Source organism: Panthera tigris, chromosome A2 (genome assembly GCF_018350195.1).
Source record: "Panthera tigris isolate Pti1 chromosome A2, P.tigris_Pti1_mat1.1, whole genome shotgun sequence".
In the NCBI taxonomy this organism is placed as follows: Eukaryota; Metazoa; Chordata; class Mammalia; order Carnivora; family Felidae; genus Panthera; species Panthera tigris.
The window spans coordinates 11810370-11821871 of NC_056661.1; the positions used below are offsets into that span (position 1 = coordinate 11810370).

At 45.6% G+C, this 11502-nt stretch overlaps 1 protein-coding gene across 1 annotated transcript; it reads left to right on the forward strand.

Annotated features, from left to right (window-relative positions):
* Positions 1-329: 329 nt before the first annotated feature.
* LOC102972958 (olfactory receptor 24-like) lies at positions 330-11273 on the forward strand. Its single transcript, XM_042977322.1, has 6 exons — positions 330-418; positions 584-694; positions 925-978; positions 1060-1149; positions 1488-1639; positions 10326-11273. The coding sequence occupies exons 1-6, from the start codon at positions 382-384 to the stop codon at positions 11271-11273; spliced, it is 1392 nt and encodes a 463-aa protein (XP_042833256.1). The 5' UTR covers positions 330-381.
* Positions 11274-11502: the final 229 nt, after the last annotated feature.

The following is an 11502-nucleotide window of genomic DNA, read 5'->3' on the forward strand; positions in this document are numbered from 1 at the left end:
TCTGAGAAAATGGGGGATTTTTTGAAACAAATGGAACCAGAAGCCTAAAGGTGCAAATGCACCACAAACTTCGAAGCAGACTTCTGGGGTGGCTACTGTCCCCTGAACCGAGAGAGAAATGACAGCTGCAGAGAATACTTGGGACAGAACACCTTTTCCAAGATGCTAATGCCATCTCCCGGTGGCGTGAATTGGTGATAAGCCATCTAGAGACCTTGGGGGCCTTACTGAGCCAGGAAGGAAACATCTGATGGTTTACGTGGGGGGTGGCATTTCCTAGTATAGGATGGGCGTGTCTTCAACAATAACCAGAAGGGCTGTGGGTAGCTAGACCAGAAGGAGCTGCGGCCACAGGTGAACACACGCACAAGACCTCACACCATGGAAGGAAAATATCCGCCCATCCGGGGGAAACCGGGTGAGTCAAGAGGCCCAGGGCAGGAGTAGGTGCCCTCAGTACCAGCGACTGCTCCTTGCTTTCCACTCCAGGGCATGGTTCAGGCCCATCCCTCATCCCTCCACATTCCTGGCATGATCCTGGCAGACCATGTGCACTGCCTCATACTTGCCGCATTCCCCGCAGCACAGAGGAACCAAAGGCTGCCCCAGGATGACCCCTGGAAGTTTTTCTGCCTGGCAATGACTCTGATGCTGCTTCTGTTCGACCTCATCCTAGGTGTGGTCCTGGCTGAGGGTAAGGTGGTGAGCCAGTGGGAAATGGGTAATCACATGGACCAAGTCTTGAGAAGCAGGCCCTACAGGGCTGGGGCAGAGATGGGTCAGTAAGGGGGTGACTGGACTGCATCACTGGACTTCACGATTTTAGAGGGAACCTGCCCTCCTCGTCTTAGCCTGCAGTTTGGGGAGTGGGAAAAGAACCGGGTGCTGAAAGGTCTAGAGCACATCAGCACGTGTCTCTCCTAGTACTGCTGTTCTCCAACAAGATGCAGGAAGACCTCAAGCAAATGGACATCCAATGTGAGTGCTGAATGAAACGGAGGGCTTCCTTCCCACACGCACCACCAGGTCTTGATCCGCCTTTCTCTGTGGGCCTCTTAGTTGTGCAGGGTCTGGCAGATGCTGGGCACGAGCGGGACATCGTGTGGGGAGAGGTGTTCCGGCAAATGGAAGCTGTGCGGGCAGGCAACGGTAAGGAGGCAGGGTGGGCTCGGTGGGGGGAACTGGGAGTTGGAAGAGGACTGCTGTTGTCTTCAGCACTGCTGATGGTAGTGGTTCTTATAACACGCGAGCGGGTGTTGGGTTGTTTTAATCGATCCTCTGCCAAGGTGGATGTCAACATAAAGTGTGAGGCCCCCTGCATGTATCACTCTGCCATCTGGCAAGGCCCGGCTCTTGCATGAACACATGGGAAGCTACTGTGCTCATTTTGGCAAAGAGGCACAGATGAACAGGTTTGGATCATTTCACCTCTGGAGGCCAGTGCAGCCTGTAGTCTCAACAGAGCTGATGTCCCTCCCCTTCTCCAGAATCCTCCTGCGAGCCCTGCCATGAAAACTGGACGGCATTTCAGGGCTCCTGCTATCAATTTTCCACACAAGAACTGAGCTGGTTCAAAGCCAAGGATCACTGTACAGAGAAGGGTGCTCACCTGGTCATCATCAACAGCCAAGCAGAGCAGGTGAGAAGCAGGGAGGGGTGCTCTGGAGACCCGTCAAGTCATTGCAATCTCATGTCCTTGTTCCCTGTAGAATCCAGTGCAAATCCTGCATTCTGTCCTTCATAATGTCCTTCTGCTGTTTCAGCATGCAGCGTTGCCCAGTATTCAGTCCTGCTTCTGAATGATTCTTCATAGTGGCCCTTCTGTCTGGAATGCTTCCTTCTATCTACCTGGACAGCTCCTACCTGTTCTTCATCAGATCAAACTTTGTCCTTCAACATCCTTCCCACCCCCTCTTCCTTAATACTGGACTATGCTGCCAGATCCCTGGTTCATCTCCTTGCACATGGAGAACTTCCTGGCTAGGGGTGGTTCTGACTCATTCTTGAGTCCATACTGCCTGGAACCAGATTGGACACACTCAGTATGGTTCAGTGGACTCAATGTTTGTCAGTGGAATCCAACTGATTGCCAGAACATTTTCTATGGAGTAGTGTCCAGATTCCTCACCCTGTTAACCATGCCCTTGAATAATCTTATCTACCCTTTAACCAGGCAGTGCTCATCTAGGAGCCATACTGGGCTCTTCTTCCCTCATTGAAGTTTCAGAAAATCCTGGAAGGCACCTGCCATTGTTATCCCCATTTTACAAATGAAAAGCCTGAGGACCATAAGTGTCCATAATTTGCTAATTACACAGGTCATAATAATGGTGGAAATGGTCATCTACCTAGAGCTTTAAGCCAATGTGTTTAATGGCGACATTGGAGGACATCCTTTCCCATGGGGTCCCCTAGGTCTTAGTCCCTTTCATGGACTGCTTCCACTGCCATTCTCACCTCTGGATGTAGTCTTTCCTGACTTACTTTGCCTTCTTCTCATGCAGAAATTCCTGAGTCCAAAGGAAAATAATGGCTACTGGATTGGCCTCAGGAAACAATACCCAAAGGGCATTCACAAGTGGCAAGATGGCTCAGTCCCTACCTTCCTGTGAGTGTCTCTGTTGGACTCAGAACACCTGAGCTTGTCTGTCCCATTGAATCTTGAAGACATCTTCCCACAGATTCTCAAATTGCCTCAAGGGTCTGATTTTGGCCTGAACCAAACTTCCTGTCATATTTCCGGTTGTCATGCTTATTGCTATTTTGTTAGCTGCAGGTGTGTGTGTGTGTGTGTGTGTGTGTGTGTGTGTGTGTGTGTGTAAAAACCATAATTAAACAACATTAAATAGGAAGTTCTTTATTGTAGGAAGTCTCAGTGCCTTTAATACATTGAAGAGAATTGTACACTCTAAGGAGGGAGTAGACAGTGTGTGGTGTACCAAGCTTATTGAGAGGCACAGCTCATCTGGATATATCTGGAGCTTCTAGTGTCCTATAGAACACACCCAAGGAATCACTGCCCAGGGGATCCAGTCCTAACCCCTCCACGAATGATTCAATGACCTCACATTCTGGTCATCATCTGTTTTTGGACTTTTTTTTCGTGTCTACACACTTGACCAGAACCACACGCTAAGCCTCCTGGACCATCGTGAGTACATCTGCTCTCTTTCACTTCCACTGCTTCTGCCTCAGCTCAGGTCAGGACAATTGCTGTATATCCTGTACTTAGTCTTACCTTCATCAACCCATGCTCTAGTCAAGTTCAAGGGGCCATCTTCCTAAAACACGCCCTTGATATGCTTTTTGGAAACACCCGATTCCTCAGTGCCACATGGATAACCTAGAATCTTCAGATGGCACCTTTCAGTTCCCACATAGTGGGTGCCAATTCATCTGTACACCCGTATCTCCTACACTCCCAAGGGCTCTCCACCCCCTTGTCACAGCTATGTGGTAAATGACTCATCTTTTTCGATATTGTCTTGTATCTTATCTTTACGCTTTTGTTCCTGCCGTGTCATCTATCTGGAACATCTTTCACTGGCTCGTGTCAAGCTTCGTAGAAGAACCCATCCTGTGCCCAGCGTGAATTAATCCAACTCCCTTAATATCCCAGTCATACCCTATGTAGAGTTTTGTAGCTGTGTTAATTATGATCTTCCTTTGCCTATGTATGTCTTGCCCATCCGACAGGCTGCTACTTTAGGGCAGAGCAGGCTTCCAACACATGGGTGTGTCTCCAGTTGCCAGTACAGGGCTTGGTACACAGCAGGTGCACAATGAACTATATTGGAATGAATGAGTGAGTGTTATAAGCATTTCAAGAAATGTTTAGGAAAGAGAGTATGGGATCATTTCACAGACTTGTCACCTGTTATACACCAGACATTCAAATGCATCATATTCTCAAACTTAATCTCAGAGATCCAGGGATGTTAAGTCATTTGTCCGGTTTGGCCTCATTTGTTTCATGTATAATTCAAGATTATTATTATGAAACAGATGATTATTATAAAACAGTGGTGCTCAAAAGGTGGTGATTTCTTCCTAGAGACATCTGGCACTGCAATATTTTTGGTTGTCACAATGGAGAGTGGGTAGAGACCAGCCATGCCACTCAATGTCCTACAGTGCCCAGGATGGCCCCACACAACAGATAATGATAAAGCTCCCGATGTAAATATTTCCTTCATGTAAACACAGTGCTGTAATATATGGTTAGGATATTTTACTTTTAGGATTACTCACATATCCCCAAGGAAAGACCTTTGCCAGTAGCCTTATTCTCTTCTGGGATCTTGTTGGTGAGCCCAGCTGGGCATGGCTGAGTGTGGCTTGCCCAGCACTGTGGTTAAGGGACCGGGATGATCCTTGTGTTTGTTTTCACAGCAACTGGCGTGATACCAGATCTTCTCACTATGACTGTGCCTTCCTGGTGGGTTCTGGCTCTTGGTCCTCTACTACATGCTATGCGTATTGGTATCATTGGATATGTGAGAAGCCACAGGTCTGCTGAGATGCTCCCTTTCCTCTATCTTCAGTCTTGGGAAAGATTGTCTTGATGTGTGACCTCAAAACAATTCCCCAGCTTGGCTGCAGAAAAGGGGGTCTCCTGAAAGCCCTAGTCCTCTTGGTAGTGTTGTCTCCCTTTCTTTCCCTTACTTCTAAATTTTGTTGGGGTACATGTAAAATAACACCAGGATGAAACAATGAGCAAAATATATTGTGTAGGACATTCTACAAGACAAATAATCTAGCTTTGAAAAAAAAATGACAGAAAGGCAAATGTCATATTATTAGATATGATAAAATAAAATATAAATAGATAAAATAAAAGAGTCTTAACTGAGAATAAACTGAGAGTTGATGGGGGGTGGGAGGGAGGGGAAAGTGGATGATGGGCATTGAGGAGGGCACCTGTTGGGATGAGCACTGGGTGTAGTATGGAAACCAATTTGACAATAAATTTCCCATTAATTAAAAACACAAATAAAATTTGAATCTCATATAAAAAAATAAAAGAGTCTTAACGACGTAACTCAATGTGTATACCATGTTTGGATTTTTGTTAGAAAAAGCTTGAAAAAAATCACAATATTTGAGTATGGATTATATATCAGGAAACATTAAAGCATTTTTATTTATTTGTTAGGTGTGCTAATGGCATGGCATAGACAGATGGTGGATGGATGAATAGATAAATAGATAGATAGATAGATAGATAGATAGATAGAGATATATCACTATATGTTAGTAATCTATACTAACACGAACATGGGTAATACATAGGGGTACATGGGTAATACATAATACATAATACATGGGTAATACATAATACATAATACATAATACGTAATACATACATAATACATAATAATACATAATACATAATACATAATACATAATACATAATACATAATACATAATAATATACATAATAATATACATAATACATAATACATAATAATAATACATAATACATAATACATAATACATAATACATTTGTGTACTCTGTGGGATTTTCTTTAAAATGATAAACCAGGGGCGCCTGGGTGGCTCAGTCGGTTAAGCATCTGACTTCAGCTCAGGTTACGATCTCACGGTCCGTGAGTTCGAGCCCCGCGTGGGGCTCTGGGCTAATGGCTCAGAGCCTGGAGCGTGCTTCCGATTCTGTGTCTCCCTCTCTCTCTGCCCCTCCCCCATTCATGCTCTGTCTCTTTCTGTCTCAAAAATAAATAGATGTTACAAAAAATTAAAAAAAATAAAATGATAAACCAAATAAGGGGGAAGATTGTAAGAAACTCAATTGGTCGAGTGTTTATAATTATTAAACCTTGAGACACAGGAGTTCATCATTTATTCTAATTTGTGCCTACAGGAACATTCCACATAAAATTTTAAATTAGTCAATGCAATTCATAGTAACTTGTATAAGGTAAACATGATTCAGAAAGAAACTCAGCAAACTTGCGGTAGAACAGAAATGTCTGAATCTAGAAGTGAGATCTATGTAAAGTCCTACTATAAATATCATATTTCACAGTGTGGCATTGAGAACATTCCATTTTAGCTTGGGAACTATGTATGGATTTCTATAGTTATGGATTTCTCTTCAACATTATCCTGGGGGTCCTAGACAAAGCAGTACTATACCTCTCCCCCCCCACCCAGAAAAAACCCCAAGAAACAAAAGTATTAAAATTTGGGAAAGAAGATACAAAACCACCAGTTTTCACACACGATACCCTTGTTTTCACAGAGACACCAAGGCTGCTGCTCACTCCTTTAGAATTTAGAAGTGTGTGCCAAATTTTCTGCATTCAGAGTCGGTATAGAGATTGTGTTTTATGAGCCAAGAGCAAATCGATAGACAAAGAAATATTTGGAAAATATCACACCATTGCACAAAAACATTAAGTGACCTTCAGAACCATAGACATCCCGATGTCTTTAAGCGAAAAATTAGAGACTATGCATGAAGACACAGGCACTCACTATAGCAGGAATGATAGGATATTGCATGTGTAGTGTGGCTCTACCCACATAACAAATACTTAATACATTGTAACCATTATTGGTAATAAGATACTTAAAAGTTTCATCATGGAAAACATTGAGTACCACACCTTCCTCTGTCAACCAAGAGGGATGAATCTGAAAAAAGCCACTATTCTTGGGACCAACTATTTTCCCACAGAGGCACGCTCTCTAGACTCAGAGGCACGCTAGGGAGGATGAGCTAATTTTATTCCCTCTAACAAGATTCTCTGGGGATCATGCTTCAGGAGGTCAGAAAGTCTGGTATAAACCTGTTGGTGGTGCCCCTGCTTTGGCTCCCAGAGAAAACATGCTCCTCCTCTACAGTCAGAAGACAATGTGGAGGCAGCAGTGGCCCCTCCCCCCTGGAAACACAACACCCATGGGCTGAGAGGTCCTGGGATCTGCCAGAGGTACAGCAGCCACTGGTCAAGTAAGTGTGTCAAGAAGACAAGCTGTAGAGGCATGGTCTCAGGTCTCAACTTTCTCCCTGGAACTTCTCCTCAAAGGTCGGGGAGCTGCCTGCTCAGTGTTCCCCACCAAAACTTTAGAGTGCCTGGTGTCATAGCCTCGTGGGTGGACAGGGTGTTTGAACTGGTCAAGAGAGTGGGCACCAGAGCCAGAGCTCAGGCTGAATTCTAACTCCATGCAGAAGTGAGGTGTGGAGCCTCAGCTGCCTGCCCCGTGCACTTGTGGAGGGTTCAGTGGGGGTGCTACATGTCAAGTGGGTTAGCTCAACTGTGGATTTGCATCAAATAAGCATCATTGTCCTGCTCAAAGTTAGTCAGTTTGGGCAGGTGCTGGGGGAGGAGAGAGCAGGGGTTTCAACCTAGTTCAGCGGTCCTCAATGGAGGGCAATTTCAATCCCTTCCCAAGGGGCCTTGAGATGTTTCTTCTTGTTGCAGCTGGAGTGGAGGGGGTGCTACTGACCAGGGGTGTCGCTCAATATCCTGCAAATATACACAAGGCGGTCCCCACCACAAAAAATGATCTGGCCCCAAATGTGTGCAGACTCCAGGATGAGAATCCCTGGGCTTGAGCTGTGAAGTTGGATTGGACCTGGGTCTGCATTTCCACAGGCTCACTGGCTGCAGGGCTGTGGGAGGCGAGAGTGGCCATGGGGAGACCAGGGGATGATAGATCACCCACCTGGGAGTCTGTAGTGAACTCGCGCTGGGAATGAACTTCCTGCTTCTGTCCGAGAGATTAAGATGATGTTTAAAAGTCCACAAATTCGGAATCACTGGGATGTGAGAGGCAGGACAGGAGTGGCGGGCAGTGCCCAGTGCTTGACTTGGTTGTCCAGGTTGGGCACCCCACGGAATGCCACAGTGCAAGACTCCCAGGGCCAACTTCAGCGGCTTTGGCAGGGGGATCCCATTTCAGACCTCGTGAGACGGGATTGCCTGGGGTGGGGGCAGTGTCTGGGAGTGATGTCCAGGAAACAGCAGGATAATCAAGCAGGAATTGGAAAAGAGGTGCATGCTGAGTCAGAAATTCAGAATGAATTTAATCCATTGAATAAAAAGTGTAAGTATGGAAGACAATTGAGACCGCCCTCTGCCCCCCCACCCCCACCACCCCATGCCCCCACACTAAGACACCTGCCACCTGTAATATAAACATTTTCTGGGGTGCCTGGGTGGGTGGCTCCGTTGGTCAACCATCTGATTCTTGGTTTCGGCTCAGGTCATGAGTTCACAGTTTGAGAGTTCAAGCCCCGTGTTGGGCTCTGCGCTAACAGAGTGGAGCCTGCTTGCAGTTCTCTTTCTGTCTGCCCCTCCTGGGTGCTCTCCCTCTCAAAATACATAAATAAACTTAAAGAACAAAACCCCAAAATAAATATTTTCATACCTCAGATGTACCCTGAACATGCCTTGCCATATGGTATGTGGATTGCAGGGTGAACAGCACTGCTGAGTTCTCAGCATGGGGGAGTCCATAGATACAAAAAACAAAAACAAAAACAAAAACAAAAAAAACCCCAAAAAACCAGCCAACCCAGATATTCACTCTTTTTCTCAGCCTTCCGTGGATAAAGATGACTGGATAGCTTTGGAGAGTCTATTGTCGTTCAGTCGTTCACAAATGTGTAATGTTGCTCCCAGGGTGAGATTTCTGCCACCCCACCCCCTTAACACCAGGCTTGGCCACTGAAATGTGGGTGGAGGTGAGAGAAGGCTGTTCCCTGGTAAAAGCTCTTTGGAGCCAGCCTACCCTTCACTTTTTCCATTGCTGTGATAACTGGCAGTGCCCCAGACACAGAGGTTTGTCTCTCTGCCCGAGTTCTGGACTGAATTCATCACGAAGCACAGCCATAGCAACCTATGATGGGCTTGCAGCCTGAGAGGGAAATAAGCTTTCAGTGCTGTCAGCCACCAAGATTTGGGTGTGTATGTTGCTGGAGTGTACCTTAGCCTAGGTGGACTTAGAGTCAGTGGGCTGCCCAGGGTCCGGGTAACACAAGCAGTGCCTGGGACATGGGGCCAGAATTTGTGGGCAAATAAAGATTGTCTGTCTCCAACACTGATGCTAAGAAGCATAAAATGAATGAAATTAGCTCCCTTTGGAAATAACCTGCACCAAGATATAATTAATCTGCGCATGCTCTTATAGCCTGACAACGAGACTGATGGAAAAGATACGTGTCCTTTGTAACATTTTAGAGGGTGCCTTTAAAAGAAGCTTCTGTAGAGCTCCACCCTAATTGTTTCATTTACTCCTCCCAAGAAACTGAGGCTGTGGGAGTGTCTGTCACTGGCTAACCCAGCCAATGAGTGTCAGAGATGGTATTCAAACAGGGTCTGTCGGAACCCTTGCTCTCAGCCACTAAAAGGTCTTAAAATTCATGAGGTTCAGCATTTTCTGTATTCACCCACCACATCTTCACAACTATGTGGAGCAGGTATTATTATTAGCCTCATTTTAAAGATGAGAAAACTAAGGCACAGAGAAGTTAAGTAACTTGCCTAACTCCCACAGCTGGTAAGAGGCAGAGCTAAGATTTAACCCCAGGCTGTCTGCCTTCAGAATTGATGCCCTTAATCACAATTGAAAATATATTAAAAATGAATGAAAAAATAAAAAAGAAAAAAATATTTTCATTTTAATTTTTTTAAGTCTATTTATTTATATTGAGAGAGACAGAGAGAGCATGAGCTGGGGAGGGGCAGAGAGAGGAAGAGAGGAAGAATCCCAAGCAGGCTCCATGCGCAGACCCCGACACAGGGCTCGAACCCATGAACTGTGAGATCATGACCTGAACCGAAGTCAAGAGTTGGATGTCCAAGTGACCAGGCGCCCTTATTTTTATTATTTTTTAAAACAAGTCTTGGAAATAGTATTTTATTTAGGCTATTTATTTGGTTTATTTCTTCCCCCTATCTTTCGTGAGTCATAATTGGCAGGTAAAAATGTATATAATTAGGGTATACAACTTGATACTTTGATATGTGCCTAACTGTGAAATAGTCACCACGATCAAGCTAATTAACATATATCACTCTTTATCTTGATAGCATCACTGGAAACTCCCAGTAATAAAAATAACTGTCCACATTACATGTTAGGTATGGATTTAAGGCCCTTGTACACAGTTTTCTCACTTAATCCTTGTAATGATCCTAAGAGGTTAGAATTATTAGTTCCTTAAGCAGATGAGGAAACAGGCTCAGAGAGGTTAGTGAGAGGAACCCTGAAGCCTGGGTGGGAAGGACAGTAAGGCGATGATCCATTTCTTCCTTCAGAGTCCACTCACTGTTGACGCCCTTGTTTCTGGCCTCAGAACTGCCCGGATATGGAGAATCAGACCCGAGTCTTCGAATTCATCCTCCTCGGCCTCTCCGAGCAGCCTCTACAGCAGCAGGTGCTCATTGGTATGTCCTGCAGCCTGTATCTGATCGGATGCACGGGGAATCTGCTCACCATCCTGGCCATCCTCTTGGACCCTCACCTCCACAGCCCCATGTACTTCTTCCTCAGCAACTTGTCTCTTCTGGACATCTGTTTTACCTCCACCACCGTCCCCAAGATGCTGGTGAACTATCTGTGCAGACACAGCACCATCTCCCCCCAGGCTTGCCTGGCCCAGATGTATTTCTTCATTGCCTTTGGGGCAGCGGAAAGCATCCTTCTCTCAGTCATGGCTTACGACCGCTACCTGGCCATCTGCTGCCCGCTGCGCTACATGACGATCATGAATGTCCTTCGTTGTGCCTTGCTAGTGACCGTGCCCTGGACCTCAGCAAACCTCATCTCCATGGTCCATACCATCCTGATGACCCGCTTGTCCTTTTGCACCAATAGGATCCCACACTTTTTCTGTGACATTAATGCCTTGATCAAGCTTTCCTGCTCCAACACGCAGGTCAATGAGATGTTGATGCTGGTCCTTGGGGGTTCGGTGGTTCTGATGTCTTTTGTGTGTATCATGGCCTCTTATACACCTATTGCTGTGGCTGTGTGGAAGGTGCCCTCAGCCCAGGGGAAGTGGAAAGCTTTCTCTACCTGCAGCTCTCACCTTTGTGTCATCTCGCTCTTCTATGGGACTATTATTGGGGTCTACTTCAACCCTGCATCCACACACACCACCCAGAGGGACATGGTAGCCACAGTGATGTACACCATGGTCACCCCCATGCTGAACCCCTTCATCTACAGCCTTCGGAACCGCGATCTGAAGGGTGCCCTCAGGAAACTTCTTAGAGGAAACCACTTGGCTAAGCCTCTTTGAAGACTCTTTTTAGACCCAATTCCTTTTGAAATAAACTAATTTTTTCCCAATTTTTGAACTCAGGGTGTTTTATCCCTGTTTTTATTTTTTATATTAAAAATTTTTTAATGCTTTATTTATTTTTGAGAAAGAGAGAGACAGAGTGTGAGCAGGGAAGAGGCAGAGAGAGAGAGGGAGACACAGAATCTCAAGCAGGCTCTAGGCTCTGAGCTGTCAGCACAGAGCCCAA

Excerpts from the sequence above, each read along its gene's own strand:
- LOC102972958 (XM_042977322.1), top strand. The coding sequence starts at position 382 with ATGGAAGGAAAATATCCGCCCATCCGGGGGAAACCGG. Across the intron at positions 419-583 it reads GCCCATCCGGGGGAAACCGG|CACAGAGGAACCAAAGGCTG; the intron begins GTGAGTCAAGAG and ends CATTCCCCGCAG. Across the intron at positions 1,150-1,487 it reads AGCTGTGCGGGCAGGCAACG|AATCCTCCTGCGAGCCCTGC; the intron begins GTAAGGAGGCAG and ends CCCCTTCTCCAG.